The sequence below is a fragment of the Hippocampus guttulatus genome, chromosome 6 (genome assembly GCF_054856545.1).
Source record: "Hippocampus guttulatus isolate MCC_2025c chromosome 6, RoL_Hgut_1.0, whole genome shotgun sequence".
In the NCBI taxonomy this organism is placed as follows: Eukaryota; Metazoa; Chordata; class Actinopteri; order Syngnathiformes; family Syngnathidae; genus Hippocampus; species Hippocampus guttulatus.
The window spans coordinates 12328202-12353753 of record NC_141266.1 but is presented as its reverse complement, the minus strand read 5'-3'; the positions used below and the strand labels follow the sequence as shown (position 1 = coordinate 12353753).

The window sequence follows — 25552 nt, the reverse complement described above, 5'->3', positions numbered from 1 at the left end:
CAGAAATTTTGGCACTCAGAGCAAAGTGTTTTCACGACAATCAAATAGACTCTGAATCAAAAGTTGACAAACATAACGGAAAAGGGGTGTTTACACGAATTTCCGAAATGAAAAATTGACAATGCTTGCATGCACAATGTCGACAGAATCACATTACGTTTGGCACTTGCATGTTTTCTCTCACACATACACAAAGAAACCCACAAATCTTTTTATTTATTTATTTATTTTCTGCCACCCAAGAGCAACACACAAAAGTCGATTCTGTCACACACCTCCACCTCCTCTGGCAGTGCACCACAGTGGCCTTCCTGATGTTTATCAAACCAATGTATGGGTAGTTTTCAGCTCCAGTGGTCTGAACATATTATTCCATTTCCCTCTTTCCCGCTGTTTAACACACAAATTTGTGTTAGGCACACACACACACACACACACACACACACACACACACACACACACACACACACACACACACACACACACACACACACACACACACACACACACACACACACACACACACACACACACACACAACTCAACCTCTCTCAGTCACTGGGAGACCAGGAGGGCCTCTGCTCCCTGCAGTAAATCCAAAAGATTGATGTGTCTCCTTGGACAAAATGAGATTGTATGTCATTACAAGACATTACGCTACAGAACCCCCGAGTAACCGAATTAACACCAGCGTGTCACAGGAAAGCACACTTCACACACACGCGCGCACACACATTCAGACAACAGATTGTGTCTCAGAGTCTTTGAATATGCCAGGTTTTTCATGTTTCCCCTCCAAGTTTTGAAATTTCCCCAGTCAGCTCCAAGTTGTGAACTTGTGAATTTGACGTCGGCAAGACGCTTGCCAAGTTGACTTTGACAACTTTTGGAAGTCACGATGGAATCGACAGGGGCAGTTGTCTCCCCGTGTTCATTTTGAATACTGCCCATAATTTTTGACTTATTGTTTTCAGCCTAAGTGGTGTGTCGACAGCAGCAATGAGGCAATCATGATTTTGATTTCGGTGTGCTGGTTGTTGTTGATGGGGAGCTGTCTCAGCAGGGACTACAATTTTTTCACAGCTTGCACATTTCACAAGTCATCCAGCAGAGTCAAACAAAGCGTGACTGCTTGTTTTATGTCTTGAAATGAGGATTTTGATTCTCTTGGAAGATGCAGTGGTCTGTAGTTTTCTCTTGTTACCTTTTTGGTTTCAGCTCACCTCACTTGATACCAATGAGACGCACACTAAGAGTGACAAATGCAGCGGAATCTCTAAGGTTGAACACAATGGGCTCTTTGCACGGAATCTCCCACGTTGCATAAAAAGACAGGCAGGAATTGGAATTGTACAGGCTATCTTTTCCAAATCAAGAAAAAAGCGTATGTAGCGTATGTAGGTAGCTTTTCCCTGTCTTACCTCAAGAGAAACGAATGTCATCATCAGATGCATCAAGTCTTTGTAATCCATATCAAGAGTTCATTTTTAGTTCTGGGGGGGGGGGCTTGGAACGGATTAGGGCATTTACATGGAAATCGCGTCTCGACTTTCAAAATTTTCTAGTTAAGAAATTTCTTCCAAAACCAATTAATTTCGGAAGTAGAGATACCACTGTACATGTACCGGTAAGTGATGAGTCAGTTAAACGACGGTGGGAAATTCGGATTCCTTAAAACGCTGTTGAATGTGGATGACGATGTGCAGATTGGATTACTACAATGTTCATGGTGTTGTTACTTTTAGGTGTTTTTTTGTTACCTTTAGAATGGAATAAAAATCCGTCTTTGCAAGGCTCATACTGTTTACTCGAGATATGAATAGTTAGCCTAACAGGAAGAGTGTAAACTGTATTATCCACTATGGATCCGACGCCATGGCGCATTCACTTTGGTACCTCTGTTTTGTCTATTGTAGATTCAGAAACAACTCCCCCCAACCCTAATCGAAAATAATAGACATTTCCTCCAATCCATTCCACCGCTGAAGCTGTCATAAAACCTTTATTGACTGCACAGGAAAAATGTTAACTCCTGTATGATGAAACGTAAAAACCATAGACTAGCATTGACATTGACTGATGCATAGAATTTGAATGAAGCGGATGGTTCCTGACCTCACGCAAAACACGTTTTAAAGGCTGTTCAAGTGTAAAAAGAAGTTTTGCTGCACAATGAAACTAATAGTGTACTTATCCGTAACTGTGGTGGTGAATAATGGACACATACTGTACATGGTTGCCAATGTGCGGAATGTTACTGCCGGTCCCTGGAAGGCGCTTCTCATCACATGAAGACAAAACACACTTATCTTTTGCCTCTGTCTGAACAGAGACACACTCCTGGTACGCCACTATCAATTCCATTACTGGTTCCATGGCACCATATTTTCTCTTTGTCAACAACTGGTCGTGGAATCATACAAAAAACACGCTGAAGTCAAATAAAAATCACAACATGCTTGTATGTGTTCATGTTTTTACACCCATCAATGTTCGTCCTGTATTATACGTGGTACTTGGCGGCTATTTTATCAGAAATGGTTACAATGAACTACCGTTATAACGTACAGATTCGTTATATCCCCTGGGGTATGCTTTGACGAGGTTCGACTGTAGTTACTATGTAGTTATTGACCGAGTTGAAGTTTTGCAAAATATGCTGAGGTATTATTGCATGATAAATTTAACCGAAGCCTATTGCAAGGTCTTTGGAGTTTGTGGCTTTCACTTTTACTGTGTTCATGATACATATTGTCTAAATCAAGCGTGGTGAATGTAAAATATCCTACATCTCAAGTAAAATCTCAACCAAATAACCTATTTTAGTGAGTCTCAATATTTAGTCAGAGTCACTGGTTATTTAATTGTGCTCCAAACCATTTTTGTCTTGCAACAATGACCTGACTGATGTAGTGAAAACAGTCTCGAGGTCTGCCAACAGTCAAAACAAGAAGTTATGAAAACACTCAGACGTCCCATGTTGACATGAGGTTGTGGTCTCTCACCCATGCACTGTGCACGTGCTCTTTCTCTGCGAGCCAAAACAACAAGCAAGGCTTCTGTCGTAGATCTCGAAGGTCATCTTGTGACCTTTTGTCAAATTCACACGCAGTAGTTTCGCTCGCTAGCGTGACCAAATTCATGCACAAAGGCTTGATTGAATAAATTTTGAGCTATGCTGTTTTTGACACACAAAGCGCAGAAAGGCAGTTGGGTCAGGCTGCATGCATATTCAGATTCAACAAAAGCAAACACAGATATTCTATTATGGGAACTGTGAGGGAACCTCGTGCGTCTGTGTCTCAGCATTGATATCTTGACCAGAGATAATTATTGGCAAAAGAGAAAACAACTTGGCAGGGGCCACATTGTTTTGAAGATCTTACTAACTGCACGGGTCTTGAACAAGCGCGTGAAATTTTCCAATGTATTAGTAATAGCATTGTTGAACATTGCTGCCATTAGGATGATTTAACTGCCTCCCATGGTCTAAAAATGCTCGACAAATGTCCCCCCATATGGCTTCATTGTTTAGTTATGCTGCTCTATATTCTTTGACTCCCAACTTTGCCTTGCGGTGACTTAACGGTGCACTTGTCGAGCTCCGCTTTGTGCGCCGATATAATGGCAGTTTAAGGTTTTGTTTGCTCATTCACCAACTCCACCCTATCTCAGCGTGAACAGTAAGTGCACCCTGCTTTACAATTGAAAAACTCGCCAGTTTACCCGAGGAGTCGACGCTTTGTTTTGGTAATTGTGTTCTCAAGCCGGCACCGTGCAAACACCGTCAAAACGCATGCGCACATGGCCCAATTTGTTTATGCATGGAGCAGTTTTCTAATTAATGTGCAAACCCTAAGTGCTTATCATTGAGAAAACCTTTTCCTGCTTAACCGTCTCCACGTCTGCGTCTTTAAGATGCTGCACAAGGGAGTCCCTCTAAAGGAAACTGCTCGTGTGTGTGTGTGTGTGAGTGAGTGAGTGTGTGTGTGTGTGTGTGTGTGTGTGTGCACGCGCGCACATGTCAAGGGGGGTATACAAATGTATAGAGAAACCACAGGGTTTTCTTTTTTGAGACTTCAACACAATAGTGCTTTTAACAAAGACACACACACACACCTACACACACACACACCTATTCATGTGCACACAAACCAGGCTCAGACACACTGGGGAGGAAGCCCCTCTCATTGTAGCACATTGATGAACTACACAGTTGTCGAGTGCTCCAGCTACCTCTGTGGTTTAATTAGCCAGTAGGAAACAGAAGGGGGAAATCACATTGATAAAAGGGGTAAACAACATATAAGCATTTGTTTTTTGCTGTCATATGGATGTTGACAGGGATGAAGTTTCAAAATTCAAACTGCTTCCCACTTGGGGCCAGCAAACTTCAAATGCATGGCAGGCGTTTGCGTTTAGTCGGGCCATGCTGTGACACCGCTCCTCTTTTCCAACCTCTTTTTCTGTCCGAGCGCTGACTCGTTGTCGCACTTTGTTTGGGCTGATGGGGATGTCGAATCTGCTAATGCGTTGTTGTGATATTGGACAAATGCTCAGCAACAGCACGCTGACAAAGTCACATGTGCAGAATTGATACGCGCGCACGCACACACACACACACACACGCATATACAGGCGCTCAAGCTAGTAGACCACTGTCTCTTGAGATTAATGTTGGTGTGATCCACTCAGCTGGGCCTGATCACATTAAGATGGATGGACCCCCTGGTGGTGGCGGAGGCTGTGGTGTATGTCTGTGTGTGAGTGTTTGCAGGGTCCCATCTGTCTCTGTTTTCTCCACATCGAGGTTATGTGACCTAGCTGCCATCTTTAGTGCCCTCAACTGGGATAAGCAACGCATAGAGTGGCAGGGATAGACAGATTAAAACACAACTACTTTTCGACTCAATTTCTTGCCTTTGGTGACATGCCTCGATGATTGTAGTTTGTAGTTCTGAAGGATTACTGAAGCACTGTTGTGTTAATCTCTCACTGCTTCTTAAAGTGTTCTTTCAAACAATCGATTAGAAATGCTCGATTTAAATAAACTTTGGAGGAAGGGTTTTAATTTGTTTTGAGATGGTGGTTAGTGTTAAAAATTAGTGATCAAAGCAAGCACCAGTGGTGAGAAAAAAGGTTTTTTCTCTTAATTAATCTGTAGCAGTTTTGGCTCTGAAATACACACTTTGTACGACTTTAAATGACACTAATACAACTAAGGTCGACTACAATGTGCCCCGATTAGGACCTTGAAATAGTGGAAATAGCCGTTTCAAGATCTCTTTCATAAAATCCTTATGGACTGTGTGGGCAATTTCAGCCTTTTTCACAACCCCGTTTTGTTCAGTGGAGATCTCGGCGCTGTTGGACAGTCGGCGTTGGTGCGGCTGGATGGATGGCTGCTGAAGTTGAGGATGAGGAGAGAGGAGCGTCGGCGCACAGCGCCGATGCGTATTTGGAGCCGAGAGTCGCCGCTTGGAATTGAAATGGATTTCCATGGGACAGGAGAAGTGAACCAATGTCTTTTTTCGTCAATGGATGCTACAGCTTCTTGTTGAGTTTGAAATTTAGCTTGTAGCCGACGTGTGCACATTTTGAGCATGACGTCTCTGATCCACTGGTTAAAGGACACTTTGATTCTCTCCTCTTTCATCTGAAACTGCTTCAAACAACTAAGCGCGTGACGGAAAAGTGGTTAGGACTGCGCAACTGTCCGTGTTTTTATGTTATGTGTTGTGTTTATTATTTTACTTTATGTTAACTGTTTTGTTAAGCGCTTTGTTACAGCTGCCGCTGTTGTGAAAGCGCTATATGAATCAGCATGTATTGTATTGTATTGTGACTACGTTTCGATTGCTTGGCGGTATACAAGTGGACGTGCAGAGGTTTCTTGAATTCCAATCGTGCAAACTCAGGGACGCTCAACTTCAGATGTTGCACTGTAGTTCTCTCTATATGGGATTGGGGTGGAAAACTCAAATCAAACTTGTACCTCCAGCCCACCCCTCAAGTGCACATACATACAAGCTAAAATTAAAATGGCATGGTGTGAACCCGATTACTTGGTTTGAGGAGTTCAGAAAAAAAGCGTGCGTTTAGAAGAGGAGCATGCTTTGGCACCTGCATGCAAGCGTTGTTATTTGAACCAGATATTTGTATCTCTTTGGGTCCAAGGTCAGTTGATGTGAAGCCACAATGCAATGTGTGCTGTTTTGATTTTTCTGGGTAGCAGACAGAATAGTTTTCTCATAATCCCACATATACCGTCATCAAATTAGTTGTTGCAAAGCACAACCTTTTCTGGTTATAAATCTTTGGTTAGACGTTTTTGTCGAGGCAATTTATTCCACACGGCGATTTAGAAACACAGAAAGCTTTTCAATATGGTTTGTATAAAAGGCACACAGTGAGCCAACAGAGGGTTCTTTCATTAAAGAAACTGGGCTGAGGTCAATTATTTGTCACGGTTTGGGTATTTTAAGACATTTGGATGAAACATTCTTGACATGCTGTAGCAAATTGCAAACCACATCAACGATTTTTGCACCAAAATGTGTCTTTCACTGATCCAACCGAAATGTCAGATATCAGACATTAATGTCTGGACTCCAAAATCTTCTTTTTTTTTTTTTTTACCTCTAACTTGCCCCAATCGTACTGTACATAGACAACTGTGAAGAAGGAGCCCCTTGATTCAGATTAAGAGCTTCCTTGCTTATGAATCACATTTTAATTGCTCCCAACCCCACTTATTCATTTCTGTCCCATTTGAGCTCGTCTTGTTGAGTGTTTTTGTCAACTTCTGCTGTCCTGTCCCACTGCAAACATATCGATGAATTTAAGAAAAGTTGTCTTCAAAATATGCAGGAGCACTTGATTGGAGCAATGGGAAATTGACATGGTCATCGTTTCCATTTGCATTTTCAATCCTACTTATTAATCAAGAAGGAAATGCATCAACATCCTGGTCGGCCGGGTTTCGATGACCTTCCGTTTGTCGGGCAGAATTTTCATTGTAACGTGGCAATAAATTCCAACAATAAACTCAATGTAACCTTACCTTAACATTTTGCAGTGCCTTGGGCTACAGATAGATTTTACTCTACAGTTTCAATTTTGCTCCAGTGCTCCCTTTTCTTGCTGTCCTCACTCGCCTCTTGAATGTTTTATATTCTTTCTGTCATCAACTGCTCAGAAGTAAACTTAGTTCTGCTCCACTGTAGGTGTATTTTTCTGATTTCATGTGGGTGTTTTCTATAGATTTTGCAAACCTTTTAATGATATACTTTCAATATAAATAAGAAAGACGTGGACTTGTTATGATGTTTTCATTTGTGAACTAAATTCTTCTTTTTGAGAATAGAAGTTTGCTCTATGCAGAAGTCCAACGTTGAAACATATTGGTGCCATTTATATGGAATGATCTGTACTTTCAACAGTACATATACCGAACACGTTTAATCATCCCTCATATTCTGTACTGGATATTATCAAGGCATAATTAAGCACTATAAAGGCTTCATTTCTATATGTTAGATAATGAACCCAACCGTGTCTCGACCTACTTGTCCAGGTGCCTGAATGCATGTACCTACTGCAAGACGAAGCATGCCAGAGGAGACCTGGCCAGCTATCCCATACAAGAGCTGGTTGAGAGAGCTCGACAATCTTTCCAAGGTGAGTTTTAATAATCATACATGCGTTATGTTTCACGTCTCAATGTTAATTGTTGATTTCAGTGTGCGTGTGACTCTCCGATCATGCGGGGAAGGTTTTAGGAACACATGTTGATGTTTTTTGTTCTTGCTTTGCGGGCCCATCCAGTTGGCTTGGTTTGATGCCAGATGAACAGCTGCTGTGCCCTGGCATCTGTTCCTTAAGAGTAAATTCCCAGCTTCCCTACTGCACAGCAGGCGATGGTTCAAAAAGACCCCCAGGCGGGTCAGTCAAGGGCAAATCTACCTATTGACAGATCCTGTTTTCAATGCATTTATTATAAACAATAGCTACAATGCCAAGCTTCATAAACTCCAACTATGGAGTCAATCTCCATTTTGCAAATATAGCCACATCCTTGGGAGATTTACCACAACTGTGGAATACTGTGGATTTAATTTTTTTTTCTTCAATAATTTGTTCAGAGGGAACAGATTGAAAACCTGGCTCTGATCGAGTTAATGCCAAATCCTATTTTCTTTGATGGAGTTGAGGTCAGGCCTTTATGAGGACCTGTTCACACTCAAATTCCTGCAATCAGCAAAGTAAATGCATGTTTTTGGTCTGTGGAAGGCAGATTAAAAAAAAAAAAAAACACAAGACAAGCACAAAGCAGAACAGACAAACTCTGCATAGAATGGCCGCATCCTGGATTTGAACTTGAGACCTTTTTGCAGCGCAACTCCAGTATGGAGAACTCTTTACAACAACTGCATGCATACCGCAGCAGTGCCCGGGGGTGGCCATTCAAGGGTGAACTCACCAGCTGGCGAGGCCTTGGTATTGGCATGTGCGTGCACTCATGTAAGATAGAAGCCACTGCTGGTTGAAGATCTCATGCCCTTTACACCTTTTGCACAGCTGAGGGGTACGTGTAGCATACTGCATTCTGGATTCAGTATTTGGCAAGACTGTGTTGGAAATAATTTTACTGCGTGTTGCGAAAATGCCTTCATTTTACCCGTAAATAATCATCTCAATTGCCAAATGTTAACTGGGATTTTACAAATGACATTGTGTCGCAATGTACTGTAACCTGTTTAAATTCCAGGGGAGCGCTTGTCATAAAACACGAAGCAGGAAGTTTAGTTTGATGGCGAGATATGCATGAACGATCCGTTATAACACAGGAAGTATGATAGCAAGTGGCGGTTGTTTTCAAAACACAGAAAGAGGAAGCTGGATATTGTGGCCTCATTTAAAAACCAGTGGATGTAACATAGGTAAGATATGTGTGTTTATTTATTTATTTTTAATGAGATGTTTAGGCCCACAGCATAAGATGCTTAGGTGATACGGTCCGTGTCCTGTCCTATAGTCTGTGGTTAAATCGAAATATGACATTTACCTTTCCTTTTATTCATGAGACTATGAAAACAGATTTAGTTCCTCGCAACATGAGTTCACACTAACACACCGGCAAGTGTGATAAGCAGATTTCTTTTGGGGCATAATTGGTCTTCCCACCCTTTGGCCATCTCGTCAAATTGCTCCCTGTTCAAAATCTCTTTTTATTAAACATATCATGCACTGTATTTATCAATCGAAGGCCCTATGTGCAGTTTGGAATTACATTACTGTTCAATGAAATACAGTAATCCCTCGTTTATCGCGGTTAATGGGGACCAAAACCACCCGCGATAAACGAAAATCCGTGAAGTAGCGACCAATTAACAAAAAATATATTTAAAAAAAAGTTCAGTCCGCAAACAGTCCGCAAGAAGCTGCGACAGTCAGCAAAACAACAGCGAGTCACATAGAGCAACATATACAGTACTGTACTCCATGTATATGAAAATGGTTTTTTTTTTAATTTGTTTTTTTTATGAAAATGCTTGAAATAATCCGCGATGCACTGAAGCTGTGATAAACGAACCGTGAAATAGCGAGGGATCACTGTATTATCATTTGTATCACATACATCTCTCCAATAACCTTGTATCCTTAAATATATATGACGGAAATTGTAGATCAGGTCATTCGATCAATGCTGATCCATCCATCCATCTATTTTCCGAACCGCTTGATCCTCACTAGGGTCGCGGGGGGTGCTGGAGCCTATCCCAGCCGTCTTCGGGCAGTAGGCGGGGGACACCCTGAATCAGTTGCCACCCAATCGCAGGGCACACAGAGACGAACAACCATCCACGCCCACACTCACACCTAGGGACAATTTAGAGCGTCCAATCAGCCTGCCATGCATGTTTTTTGGAATGTGGGAGGAAACCGGAGTACCCGGAGAAAACCCACGCAGGCCCGGGGAGAACATGCAAACTCCACACAGGGAGGCCGGAGCTGGAATCGAACCCGGTACCTCTGCACTGTGAAGCCGACGTGCTAACCACTGGCCTACCGGGCCGCCGATCAATGCTGATGATGATTGAAAACGAAGTTGACTTGCACCAGTGAACTGATATATTATTCCTTATTCTTATGATTTGTAATATTGACGCATGACTTTCAAACCCCCAAATTCCATTTATTATTATTATTATTATTTTTTTGTCTGCATTTTATACTTTGATAGTCCCTTCATGTGGAATGGCCACAGCTGTTGGACATAAAAGTGGATTCACATTTATTAAACTACTTTGGCCGTGGTCTTAGCATTTTAAACTGTCAGGCACATGTCCCGAGTCCTACCTGACATGACACTTCATAGATCCAGACACACGACTATCACTCCTGCATGACACATTGCATTAGTGTGTGATTCGCATCTTAAAATTCACAACACCACTTGTGTTTTGAGCCCATGATATCATGTCAAGACTTGCTAGAGCCTGATATCTCCAACCTTGTGTTTGCCATTGTTTAATTTTATTTATTTATGTGTTTATCTGGACTTGTAGTCGGGGGTCATCTGTATATTAGATGTTTGATGCAAGGCATTCTGATAATGCAGAACTGTATTCCAAGTACTGTATTTTTCGGAAAGACACAAGCTTTTTTTTTTTCTTGGACATATAACTCTAATAATTATAAATGTGAAGCAATCCAAGGTGAAAAACACCCCTAGCCTCCGTTGTCCAATGAAAACAAATGCCTTGCTTCTTCTGTCATTTCCACATGACCGAACGATCAGTTTCAAGCAGCGAGAATGACACCGCTTATTTCACTGGCATCAGCTCGATGGCATTTGACAGATCGCCTCAGATAGATATGTGGGCAAGCTCACTGGCTAGCTGCAACATCTGTGACAGGTGTCAGCTCCTGTTTACCTCTGCCGCCGCTGTAACGTGACACTTGGGCAGGCAGGGCTGCCAAAGTTTGCCAGGAACAATCCTCCACGCGTCACTGGTTCCGCCACTTTTATTGGTCGAACTGAGTTTTTGATTAGCCGAGTAGCGCACCTGAAGTACACAAAGGTTGTTTGACCCGCCAGTCGAGCCAGTCATTACAAGGCAGGAAGAGTGGCGGCTTTGTAACATTCATAGCTTTGTTTTGAAGAAAGGGATGAATGTGTGATGACAGTCCTGGATGTATCAATGTGAATGATCTGTCAAGTTTGTCTTCTATTGATGTTTAGATGGCAGATTGGACATATTTAAATATTGACAGGGCTGCATTGATTGTAGTTGAATCGCCACCATCCGCCGTCGATTTGAAACGGCACAGAAATCTGCTGCGCTTGCTTAAATAAATTCTAGCCCAAGTCATTATCCTGTGCCAATGCTGTCATGGCCGGGCTAAAATTGATTTCTGGATAGAAGCTCTTGCAGGCTGAGAAGCTGTTATTTTCAAGCAGAAAAGTCCCCCATCTGCGCTCCTCCACACTCAGACATAGTTTTGGCTCCAGCAACAGTTTTTCATTATGTGGCTCTTGTGCAGCCACTGGATTCTAAACCACACCACTCCGAGCAGAGTTCACATGTATGTCGACAGAATAGAATAATTTCCTGACTTCGTTCTTTGCAAATCTTTGCAGCTTAGTATATTCACAATGAAGTCTATGATGCTCGTGGAGGAAATGTTAACTTTTCTCTGGAGAGAAGCTTTATAGTTGACTCACCATAATTAATTAATCACATATTAAAAAAATATAATAAAAAAAATAAAAAACAGAGACTAATTGGATTGTGCTCCTTCATTGTAACCAGCAGAGGCTGCACTCTTGGTCCAGTCTCAACTTTGCATTCTAAAGAACTGAGTGTTCGATCGAGGAATGATGACATCATCAATGAGAAGTTGACCCGCTATGGCTTAACTGATACAGGCACTTTGCTCAGTGGGACATGGATGGGTTTAGAGAGATTCTGTCATTTTGTGAACAATCCTATTTCACAAGTGACAATGAATTGATTGGATTGAAACCAAATCAAATGCTCATTGATAGTTTGAATATTACAGAACACCTGTATTAATAATCCTGATCTCACATACATACTCAGACGGGGTTTTATGAGTTTTGGTGTAGGAATGAGAAATATTGCAACTTCCTAAGAGAACTTTTTGGAGTTTCAGTGTGATGTTTTCCATGGCAACGTGCGGAGTAGTGTACTCATGAGAGTTTATTATTAATAAGATAGTTGCCTTAAATGACACACCAGCAATCGCAAATGTACACGTTTTCCCCATTTATATTTCTGTTCCCTGTGTGGGGCCACATTTTCACACAGCACAGCAATTCAACTTTATTTTAAAACTTTGTGTCCCTTTACAAGTCAACTTGTCCCCACAATGCGCTTTGCATCCAAACATTTGTCCCGACCATGATAGAAAGCCATACACACTTTCCTCAGGCACTCTCCTGAGGCCCGATTTGGACATCACGGCTGCTGTCTCACCTCTCCCACCGCTCATTATGCATGGCCATGGTGCTTAATGTGTGTGTGGGTGTGTGTGCAAGTGCAAGTGCAAGTCTCGAGTCACTGAATAGTTAGTGCAAAAGCAAGGTGACGTTTATTTTCTATTCCTCCACTTTTGTTGATAGTTTCAGCTTAAAGTTCAACCAAAGTATCGGTGTATTTGATTTGTTTCTCTCTGGATTCTTCTTTGACCCCTTTTCAGTCGCTCCATAGGCTGGATAAAAAGGCAACAGAGAGTGGTGTTTGCCCGTGTGTCTTTTTGTGTGCGTGCGTGTGTGTGCATGTACTGTGTTGTCCCGTGATTAAGTGCCAAGCTGGCAGCAGAGTGGAGTGAATAGGGGGCCCCTTTCACACAAAGAGAGCAAGGGATCGAGACAACACACACTTGCACACGCTGGCCCATGCCAGACTGCAGGCCACCAACTGCACACCTGGCATGCTACTATTATGTCACCAGCGTGTGCTCGCGTGTACGTGCGTGTGTGTCATTGAGTGTGAGTGAAGCAGACGCCATCTGCTCTGTCCTCTGTGAACTTGTGTCCACACCTTTTTCCACTTGTCCTTTTCCAACAGTTATTGGACCGCGTTACTTCATGTTATCTCGATTTTTATGATAAACTTTCTTTCAAATCACAACCTCATTTGCTCGTTTCTCGATTCAATTGTGCAACTGCAGTAGAACTTTTTTATGAAGTACTGTAGTCTAACTGGTTAGCTAAGCCGCCTTGCAATTTGCTCACCTCTCTTAAATTTAATGACATTTTCTGCCATTTTGGGGAGGGGGCTTTTCACTGCTATTCAGCTTTCTCCCGTTCTCTTCAAACAATGGTGTGTGTGTATGTTCAGGCTGACTGCTCTGTGTGTGGGGGGGGGGGGGGGGGGGGAGCAGTCGCATATTCGGTCAATAGGTGGCAGTGGAACACCAACGTTTAAGCTCACCACGCGCTCACCCGCTGAACGTGTTGTTGTCTGTAAGGCCTAACACGCAGGTCTAAAGAGTGGGGGGGGGGGGGGGGGGGGGGTTGCCTGTTAAAATGTTTAACTCCTCTGACTCATATTTGGCTCTCCCTCCATGGTAACACAACTGTGTGTGTGTTGTGCATTTCCTATTCTCAAGATGCACACGATTGAGTTCAGGCTTATGCGGTCTATCAGTTTAGCCCTCGTTATTCCGTCGTTGTCAGTTAAAGCCCCAAATACATTTCAAAAAAAAAGAGGAGTTCTTGTAGATTATTTGAGTTTTGATTGTTAAAAACCTTTTCATGGCAACAACGTCCCTTTTTCAAATCTCTCAGATGAGTGGATGCTTTTGGAAAAGTAAACAAAATAACGTTCAAACATTCAAGCATTTTCAGATGATGACATCGTGATAATGATGACATGCGGGTCAGATTCAGTTTGTCATCTCATCTCTATCCACTGGCGCATGTGTTTATGCTTATCCTGAGTCCCTTGCTCACAAAATACGTACAATTAAATCCCCTTAGTGCCAATGGCACATTTAAGTGTGATTGTACTGAATTCTGCGGTCTTCTTTATTTCATGCCACACTTTATTTTCCTCTCCTGTCGTTTTTCTTGCTTTTCCTGTTTGCCAGCATATGCTTCTGCACCGCTTCAGTCTTTCACACTTTATTCCCTTCATGTCACAAGATCACTGATGTAATTTAATCTTGAACTTGAGTTTTTCTTCTCTTTTGAGTTTAACCCCCCCCCCCCCCCCCCCCCCCCTTTCATAAAATGGTTTTATGTCCTCGGGCAACATAAGGAAGCTTTTGCACTCTGCCCTGACTGGTTCGTAGCCCGTCACTCTACGACTGAAGATAGAGACGGCACGACTACAAGGTTGTTTCCATAAGCCCACTGAGTCACACATGATTGAAAAAAAAAATGTACAAATGGCTCAGGTCCTCAACTTTGTGTGCGCTTTGAAGTTGAGACCTGCAGCTTGGCAGGCTGAAGAAGGAGAGATTAATTGGGCTGTTTAATCTGCACTAGCCGTTGTCTGAACCCTTTTGGTCATGTGTCACCAAACAAAATCCCGATTGATGCAGAAGAGTTCTGCTCTGTGGCACATATCTCTCCTTTAATTTCTTCAAATACAAAAGATCAGAAAAGGCAGCTGATAGAAAGTGTTCATCAAAAGCTAGTCATTCAGTAGAATTATTTTAAGATTGTTTCTGAAAAAAATATTTTGACTGATTTTGACCAAAGTTGAGGGCACAGACTCAGTTAAAAACAGTGCACCCATGCCAGCATGACCATAAATGAAAGACATGCTCATCAAATGAGTTATATCATTTTTGGGGGGTAAAATTCTGATTCTGAAAAGCAAAAATAAAAGAGGGCATCCCAAAAATGTTGGTGCAACTGAGCGATCACCATGCGCGACAAGTGTGCTGGGTGGTTGATAATAGAGATGCATTTGTTTCTGCAAAGTTCTTAAAAAAAACAAAACGTGTTGGGGACTACATCATAAAGAAATGCAGGTAATTGGATGCTAACTTGAACCTGCGTGATAATGAGCAGTAGAACAATGCTTCTAAAAGTTGTGACAAGGAATTCAAATACATGCTGTTTGAAATCCACCCGCAAGACACCTGTAAGACCTGAAACGTCGAGATGCTACTTTGATTATGGACTACGGTCATAATTGAGCAAGCCATTGTCCCCACCATCCAACTCAAAAGATGCCTCCCCTTTCACTCGGCCATATCTCCTGATTAATTGGAATACATTGTCCACTGTAAACGGAGTCCTTTTTTTTACCCGCCTGCAATTCACTCATTCAGACCTCAAACACACCCACCGCCTCTAAGCTGCGATTGAGTTTGCACACACCAAAGAGATGTGATTTACTGACATTCCAGACGGCCTGGAAATTCCAGACACCTGCACTTTTCCTGAGGATTGTGAATGTCATCGCAACCCATGAAAAAGAGATGTCGCTGGCCGGTCAAGACCTGTTGACTGCTCTGGCTCCATTGTGTTTTTGAAGCAGTGCGTTTTTATTTGTGGTATGCGTATTCTGTCTGCCCTAAATCCAAGAAAACACATTTTATTGTAACACTGTGCTTATGTAGATTTGTCTTGTAATGCCGGCTGCTACCACAATGTTTGAAGCGGAATCAGTCGTGGCAGTTTGTTAGCCGTTCTGTTCTCAGGCAATCAATGTCATGGCTAAAATGCTGAAATACCCGACTCACGGGGACTCTTTGATCAGCTCAATAAATTCCATTTATCTATGTAGTCTCTCGACACACATTTGATAGCTTTTTGTAAGTGTCTTAGAATGTGTGGCTGTGCATACGCGAACCAAATCTAAACTTTCACCTTCTGGGCACGCTTGATTTACTACAGCCTCTAGCGCTTAAATCGATGGGAAAATTTGTGGACCAGATTTTCAGAGTTAGGTTTGCTTCATTCACCCAGAGTGCATAATTGGAAAGAGGTTGCATAGATGACAAACGTAAATGAATGGCAGTATCCACGGGATCTATGCACCTTTTCCGACTCAAGCACATGAGAGAATATGGCCTAATCAGAATCAGAATTGCCTTTGCTGTCATTGTATTGCGTACAACGAAATTTGGGTGCCACTCCTTAGTGCATTTCGTCAAAAAAAAAAATATATATATATATGTAAGTGTAAATAAAAAAGAATGTGAGGGAACTCACGGTAATCTTACTTAGAGTTTTCTCTTTCCTTAAGATTTAACAGTTGTAAAATTATTTTGAAACTTGTATGACTGTCCGAATGTTACTTTGGCTTTAGAATTAACAAAGGTTCCATGATTGCTGGAAGGGAATAATGTTTCTTATTTGTTCTGGTAAGAGTCAGTCATCTACTCAAAGAAAGTATTCATTAATGGTCTTCAATCTTTGATGTTACCCCATAGTCTAAGAAAATAGGCTGAGCTAATATCTTAAAAAAAAAAAAAATCTGAGGGGTGTTCTCACAGTTGGCCATACTTTTTTTTCTATTGCTTTAATTAATGGATTGACAGCCCTGTCTGATAAGTATGAAAGTAATTGATGTTGCAGGCCACTTTGTTGTTCCAGTTTCTCACAGAGTGGCGCTATGACTGTGAAGCCGTAATTTTTAAGCCTCCTATTATATCATCTGATGTGATTCGTTACAAACAAAACACTTGCAATATCTCAAAGTTAAGAGTCATTGATTTTTAGCAAGAATGATTAAAGTTGATCCGTATCATTTTCTTTTGCGGGCCGCACAAAATGATGCCTTGAGTTGGATAGCAGTGTCCTACGAGAACAATAAAGTGACTGATGTTTCGGGAGCGCGATGTGTTGGTTGGCAAGTAAAATGTCAACATGTGAGGAGTGGCTGAACACTGTTTCATTGCGACATGTTCCTTCCAAAAGGTTGGTGACGACAAAATTCTGATTATTCGGCTTTGCTCATTTGGGACATGATGCAACTGTCCCATTTTGAGGATGCTTGTCTCTTTCCCTGGCTGAATTCAGTCAATCACTTTACTTCCACATGCCATGTAGAGCTGCTTCGATCCTCATGTTTTGTGTTTCTTTTTGCCCCTCCGCGCTGTCCCTGTTGGTCATTACCATCTCCCCTTTTGATCCTCCCTCACATTCGATCTATTCTGTCTCTTTGGCATCCTCAACTCTCTGTTTCGGTTCAAATAACACCATTGTTTGCGGCGCCTGCTGTCTTTGATCAACAAGTGAACATCGTGTGATCATTCTGCCATAAATGTCTGATGCTCTGTCACAACTGGCTTATCTACATTGAAACAGAGCGATTAAAGCTGTACTTTTGAAATCGCTCAGCACATTCTACCAAGCGGATTCCTCATCCGCAATTCCCACACTGCAACATGAATAGGATGAATGATGATATTGCCGTCCTGGGAATTAGAAATGGAAATACACCAAGAACCTCAACGTAAAGGGAATGTGTTATTACACTACAATGTAAGTGCAAGGCTTAGACGTATTTATTTCAGAATGTACAGTGCTTACATTGTCTGGATGGAGAAAAAGAAAAAAAAAGAAACGGGCAAGTGTTGGTTGTTCACATCACCTGGTACTACATCGACTGTATGTTGTGTAACAGTGAAAATAAGACAAAAAGATCAAAATACAAACCTTAAAAGACAACAAAAGATTATTCATACAAGTTAATAATGTTGATCATCTGGTATTTTTTTTTTTGGGTATGTGCCCAGCAACACATTACAACAGTTATGGGTGTAACATAACTGCAAGAGTAGACTGTTTTCTTGGTATCACTCAGTAGTCTAAAAAGTCAGGAGTGTACGTGGAGACAGATTCACACATTATTCACACACACTCAATTCTAAGTGTTAACAGAAAGCATTATATTGAGGGACATTTAACTTTATCTAGTCCATTGAACTGAAGATTTTTATTTGATCGAGAGGCAACACTTGATTAAAACCAGACATTAATACGGATCACTTATAAATCATGCTGGATTAAAACACACACACACACACGCACACACACACACACACACACACACACACACACACACACACACACACACACACACACACACACACACACAGAGCAAAAGTGACAGCAAGGCAAGACAATGGTCTTAAAAATGCTAATTGGCCTAAGTAGACAGCATTTCATATAAATGCCTTCATTTTTTTACACCGCTGACCCTTATCCGGGTAGAGACAGCGGGAACCTATTGCAGCTCATTTTAGGTGAGCATCAGGGAAGACCCTGGACAGGATCTGAGTCTGTGGCAGGTTTTTTGGCTACCTGACGGATCCTGCCAGTAGCATATGCTTGTCTCAGTGATAAAGCCATGAAAGTCTCAGTACATATGGACAGGTACAGTGAAACTGTGAATTGTTCCTTAAATCGGCATTTCATTTGTATTTGTCTTTTTTTATAAAGCTAACATTTAGAAAGTATATTAGCATCTCTGGCACTTTGTTTAATTTGCAGTTTAGCTGGCTGACTGATTTTTTATTCTTTTTTTTCTGGAAATCTGGAAAAACAGTTCAGAGAATGGATGGGTGGATAATGTGCCGAATTATGCTCCAAAGTTACATTGATGGCTTCAAGCATTTCATAGAAATGACTTTGGTCTTGGGGTCTGTTATCGCTGCAGCACTCTGGTCCCCCTGTGAGAGTGTATGCATTCTTGCGTGTTTGTGTGTGCCCTCCCTGTGATGTATATTTTGATATCATCTAGGGCTTTTTCACACTCCCTGCAGGGATCAGTTCTCACAGAGCGGGCCACCCATGGCCACAGCCTTGAGCCCCAAGTGGAGGGTGACACAAATGGGCTACGGGGAGCGCGGGGACAGCTTGCTCCGGGAAATGTTTGGAAATGCTACAAAGTGCAAACTGTTGTGTATATCCCGCAGTGATATTCCCTTCCACTCTTTTTAACTCTGTTGCTCTCTTTGGCCGCTGCGGGTTGTACATGGCTTCATTGCCCTTGCCTCACTGGTAACAGAATTGAGTTCTACTACTCAAGCAAATCGATATGAAGTAACAAATATTTTCCTGAATTTCTTTAAAGTTGCAGTGTGACTGAAATAGGAAAACCGTATGGGAGGAATCATTATTTCACAGCTGTTGCAACAACCTATGTCTGTGTTACCAAGTGTAAGAGGGAGCTTTATCGTCAGGTGATTTCCCCTTTTCATTTGTAAATAACATGTTATTGTCGAGCTTAGTTTTTCGTACTTTGATTTAGCGTGCGAGATTTCTGTGGATCATGAAAGAGGGTATCATTCAAAAGACACTCTTGCTCAATCATGAGTTTTTTGAATTATATGTACTTTTTCATGGCAATACCTTGATACATTGACAATGACATTGCATCACATTTCAGACCTGTAAAAAGAAGTACATTTATATCGCAGATGGTAGAACTACAAATAATCAAGTCAAAATCAGTACATTAAAAAGACAAAGTCAAAATGTGAGGAAATAGTAAAAATAAGACAAGGAATGAAATAATCATTCATGGAAAAATTAAGAAGGTGTTTGCGTAAAAGATATTATTGGGCCTTCAAAGTTGGGTACATCCCGGTACATGTTTGGGCATGAACCTGTGTTTGCAAATTGCTTCGTTGGTTGGTAAGTTGTTACGCAGCTCGAGAGAGCGTCACATTTCGAGCTGCGTTAAGTGACAAAAGCAGGATGACGGCTCTTCCTATGCCTTTGATTGCATCCTTCTTTAAATTGTCTCACGCAATGTTTCATCGGATTTCTCAGTTCATTTGGCCGCTGCCATCGTCAATGGAGAATAATGAGCCTGTCCCAAAAGAACCCATGCAACCCACAAGTCATGACATTTCCTCCAGGTCTCCAGATGAGCTTGCACATTTAGTATCAAGAGCAGATCCTTTTTCTCCAAGCTGATATTTCAGTGTGGCTTTCATATTCTCCTTGCTCAAGAGTGGCTTTGATGCCTTCGCTACTGCCCCTTGGAGGCTGTTGCTGACAGTTTTGTTCAAGTCTTTCTTTGCAGCTCTCAAAATTGTTTTCGTTGCCAACTGCTGCTGTTTTCCCTGATCTGCCCGATCATCTCCTGTTACTTGGCACACCATTGGTTTCTTTTTTCTTCAGTGTGGCCCTGGCCAGTGGTGATGCAATGGCTGTGATTGAGTTTTGCATTTTCTCTCAGTTTCACAATTCTTTTTTTTTTTTATTATTATTTTTTTTTTGTGAGATTAATATTCCTGAAACGTAATTGTTTGTGTTGCAGTAAATTGTCACTTCATCAACTTTGAACACGGTAATACGGGCACAAATCGGTGTGAGACAGGCCTGGAACGATAATCATGCGCTACAATTGTTTAGTGCACTTCTGCTGCCTGCTTGTTTATGCTTTTGCATTTGTGACTGTGTTGACATGTCTGGCTTGCTCTCAACCACCAGTAAATGTCACTTCAGGTTTTCGGCTGAAGAAGCTGTTGAGTGTTTCTGCCTGACAAGATGGCCTCTCCTGGCATCTGTCATGCTGGAGAAAAGCCTTCTCTTTGATTCCCTCTGACCCCCATTGCGTGTGTGGGTTAGGGGCAAAACTCTCCCATGTTGATGAAGTGTGTGTGTGTGTGTGTGTGTGTGTGTGTGTGTGTGTGTGTGTGTGTGTGTGTGTGTGTGTGTGTGTGTGTGTGTGTGTGTGTGTGTGTGCATGAGCATAATGTTCGCCTCCATGTGGAGACCCCTCACAAATAGCTCCTCATATGAATAAAAAGTATTCTTACTTTGTTATGGTTGGACCAGTTTATTGCACAATCTGGAAAACGTGACCCCCCAGTCCCCCCCCCCCCCTCGATCTTATTTTCTCTTTCTTTATCTACCGTCTGTCCCTTCACTTTGTCTCTCCATCTCAAAGCTAGGCAGACGGTTGCCCCACAGAGCCTGTTCGAGGCTTCTCATTAGAGGGAGTTTTTTTTCCCTTGCATGCGTTGCCAAGTGCTTGCTCATGTGAGGTTCTGTTGATTTTCTTCTAACCTTGTATTGTACTGTACACAGTATACTGTATGAGGAGTGTGGTTGTCGACCTGCTAAATGTGGAAAGTGCCTTGAAAATGGTTTTGAACTAGTCCTTTCACTGTTGATTGAAGTTGACTTATTTGGGAAACGGTCGCCTGGAATAACCGACTTGAGCCTTTTTGGGAAAGAACTAAGAGAAATGATCCCTCTTTTTGACTGAAACGTCCTATGCGTACCCTAACAGTAGTTGGTGTAGTGACTCCGAAAAGAAACACGACAACTCAATTGATTTCTTCAAAGCTTTTAGACGCGGCGACACCACTGTAAATGTCAACTTTTAAGTGTTCAGACCCATTTACCCTGCGCCAAATGTTTACGCTTGCGCATGCTAAATCATTTAATTGAACAGCCAAAAGAGCATTTTTTTTTCATTATGAAGAATGAAGTCTCGAATGCTTTTCTTTTCAGGCAAGCTTTGCTGTTGTGTTTTCTTTATGTTGTCTTTGTGTGCTTCAGATAATACTGTTGGTAGCAATATTAAACTTGGGCAACGAACCGCATTCATTAAGTCATTAGCCCTGGGCAGTATTGCAGAATATTTGTGCATGTTTAAATCAAAATATTCATATTTACGTACCAATATTATATTTACATGATTAAAACTATGCTAACAGGAATCCTCCGAATTAACATACGCACACTGTCGGCATGAATGGCATTTTTAAATAATTTAATGCGGTTTCCCGATGACAGCTATCCAAGTTACCGGGTACACATTGTGTCGCGGTCACGAGCTCGCAAATAAACACACGAAATCTTACAAGTGAAGTTCATCAGGGTTTGCCAGAGTAACTCATTTGACCAACACACGCACACGTGCACGCTGGCTAAGCGAATTAACAAACACAAACATCATGCCTGCCGGTGGGTCATGAATATATTAGCATAAATACTGACCAGACTTATTATTGTTGATCAAATTAGTCCCTGTACAAGCTTACAGGCCAATGCGCACACACATCCTTACACAATATGAACAGAAATTAGGTCGACAGCCTTGAATTAAAGTTAAATCTTATTATGTCTGATTAATCATAATAGCGTGCTTGGGTGTGCGCATGTGTGCGCGCACATGCAAATGTCTGTTGCCTTGACTTCTTTGACAGCAGATCTGAACTATTACCACCTCAATGGCTTTTTAATAGGAAGCCATTTCCATATGTTATGCGTGCGTGGGTGTGTATGCAGTGCTCCCAGTGCCTTCCTGTTCTCCGAGCTCTGTGAACCGAGATGTGATCTGCCCCCTACAGCTTTCTTTGACTCTTAGACCCTCTGACACTCGCTGTGTCTCAGCCTCTCCGTCTTCTAATCCATGAGCCCCGTCGACATTCGTCCTCCCCTTGGCTTCAACTCATGCGCTTTTAATGACGCATTGTACATGTTCATTATCCTGATAGACTGACATTGGGGTCAAGTGTGGATGAATACTGTTTGATGGATAACCTTTTCTAGATCGACCTCTGTAGTTCATAGTTGTGCACTACAACACTACAACATGAAATAAGGGCTTAACGTGGGCCCAAAACAGGATCGCTTCCTTCAATTCTGACGAAGCTACGAGATTCAGTTCATCGAATAAATGCCTTGAATTATTTAAATTTGAGGTGAGCTCTAGTGATTGCTTCGTGAAGGGGTGCCCATGACGTCGATTGCGATCGACCGGTGGATCGCGGACTGGTCCCAAGTCGATCACGGGGGGTGTAGAGGAGAAAAAAAACAACCGTTTGTGTGTCTTTGTGCATGTTAGTGATATCTATTTATTTGTGTGTTAATGTACACTGCACCCTAATCATCCTATTTCTCAACCTTGCTTTTTTCCTTGAAATGGTCTGCCATAAAGTTAAAATTTGTCTGTGTTCATCTTTCATGTGCCTCTGTTATGAAATCAATCAATAGTCATTTGAATATAACCCCCTCCCCCATTCCATACAGGTGCACCCAATTGCATGTGTTTGACTCGTTAATGATGGAACACTTCAATGCTTTTTAAAAAAAATATTTTGAGTAGGCAATGAAACTTGCCACGCAGAGTGAAAACAACTAAACTCCCTCCGTTTCCACTCAAATTTTGATGCAACACCAATGAGCGTCACTTGTCGATTTACTCAACTCTTCTCTGCCCATCAGTTCACCATTCCGCCACTCGCCAGTTCACAGGATATACTCATAGATCTTGCAGCGCTGCTGTGATGTCAAGTGTCTGTACTTGTCCCCACAGATCCACTTTCCACTTATGTTGCCGGCCATTGCTTGAGGAACCTCACAAGATTCTTCTGTCTTGACATACTCATAGAAAAAAAAAGATGAAAGAGAGGATGGAATATGCATTCCACTCGACTCTATGCAATCATATACACCCTCGCAACCGTAAACATTCATACCGGCACGCAGATGCGCAAGTACAGTGCTCTGAGCTCCTCTGCCAATTACTTCTGATATATCCATACGATATGTCTGACCCATATATTATATGGCATGTTTTCCCTTCACATACATTGCAAGCGGCTCACAAATGCACCAGCAGAAGCTTTGATGTATCCAGGCACTTTATCTCTTGTGCAAGCGTGCGCAGAAGGTCATGCCTTGTAGTTTGGGAACTCTGTGAAAGTAGGTTAAAGCAGACATGTTGTGTTGTTTAAAGGATTGTGTTGGCTCTTCGTTAAAGTTGCGCACATACATGTACAGCCGTGTGTGTGTGTGTGTGTGTGTGTGTGTGCGTGCGTGCGTGTGTGTGTGTATTCATGCAAATTTGTGTACATGTGTACATGCATGTTTTTTAATGTAAACATGCCTGAGTGGGAATATTTGCATAATACAAGTACGTGTTGGTTTAATCCGCGAGGATGATGCTACCTGCCAGGCTGCCCACGTTCCACATCAACACTTGTTACTCTAAATTAAGCCATTTAATTATGCCCGCTAAACCCTGTGTGTGTGTGTGTGTGTGTGTGTGTGGTATTTGTTCATGCGTGTGTAAATTTATGGAAAGTGATTATATCTTTTTATAACTTTCAATATAAAGCTTCATTACAGTATTTTTTTTATTCCAGTGATTCAAAGGTATGCAACAAATACTGCTTACTATCCTTGAAATATGCACTTATTTATTTATTTATTATATTATTATTTTTATATTATTTATTTTTAATAGAGCAGGGATGGCAATTTTCCGCGGATATGCGGAAATCCACCGTTTTATTTCTTAAATTGATCATTTTTGTGAATCGTTTAAATCCGTTGAGAAAATTTTAGTGGGGGTCAGGTACCTTATTGTCGAGTTTTCACGAGCTCTCCCGATCAGTCTTTCCATCTTCCGATTGTAAACAGCCCTGCGATTGGACGTGTATGATGTCTTACTTGTTGTGATTGGTCGCCCCGTCCAGGCCACGCCCCTTTCCACTTTTTTCATCACTAGCCATTGCCATCCCTGATAGAAGAAGCAAACCCTGATGCTATGCAGCTACAAAAACAACAATAGCAATCATCATTAAATGGCATCAAGTTCCGGTTGATTTGTGGTCCATGCAGTAATGATACAGCATCAAATAATTGGGGAAAATTGATTTATCATATGTTGTAATGAACTTATGTCACAAGAGTTATATTGATGTCAGGAAGCTGGCCATAAATCAAAAAGCACTTGCGCATACAGTATAGTTAATATTGACAATGACAAATGGTCGCTGCTGTCGCCTGCACGCTGTCTGACTTTCTCTTCCTCCTTTCACTTGCTCAAGTTGCTGTTGTTGACATCTGGCGTAGAATTAGTCGCTTTCCCGAATGTGGGTGGAGACGTTTACTGCGAAGGCACGCGGCAGCTACGGGGGCTTGATTGTTGGATGGGGGCGGGACCAAAGCGATTGAAGGTCAGACAGGCCTTCAAGCCATGGCACAGCACAAGAATTATTGCCCGTTTATGTATGAGATGTGTGTGTTCTCTCTAGCTCTTTCTATGTGATTAAAAAATGAATCATTTCTGGATTGCGGTAAGGAGCCTGTACAAAGCTCCTAATACACGTTTGCGTTGGTATCTCCGAACAGTAGCTACTGTTACATCACTATAGGTCATGCAAATTGCCATTTTTCACTCAGTCTTAATCTACTGGTACCTCCACATTTAAGACATTTTTTTTAATGTTACCTCAATGTCATAGAATCATAACCTTAACCAACAGTCATACCCAAATTTTGCATAGAATATACCTCAAAAGGTCATGTGCCCCCCCAACCCCTCAAGTTTTTAATGTCAATGCAGATTGATATAAAAAAGTCTGACGTGATTAACATAAAGACCAACTGGAAATTGAACGTAGTGCAACATACAGTAGCTGTAATGTTAGTTTTATTTAGTCATTATTTACAGTGATGAACATATTTTTACACTTGTATGGCTGTTAAATTTAGCTTTTAGTTTTGACACAAACAATAACTAAATAAACAAATCCCCTAGGAAAAAAAAGAGCATGAGATTGTTGTAATGCTCTTTTTTAC

General features: G+C 41.7%; 1 protein-coding gene across 1 annotated transcript in view; it reads left to right on the top strand.

Moving 5' to 3' along the window:
- Positions 1-25552, top strand: part of cdkal1 (CDK5 regulatory subunit associated protein 1-like 1) — a 194652-nt gene that overhangs the window by 74544 nt on the left and 94556 nt on the right. Inside the window, exon 8 of the mRNA XM_086113711.1 lies at positions 7577-7680. Within this exon, the coding sequence (XP_085969837.1) occupies positions 7577-7680 (104 nt within the window). The remainder of the gene's footprint in view (positions 1-7576; positions 7681-25552) is intronic.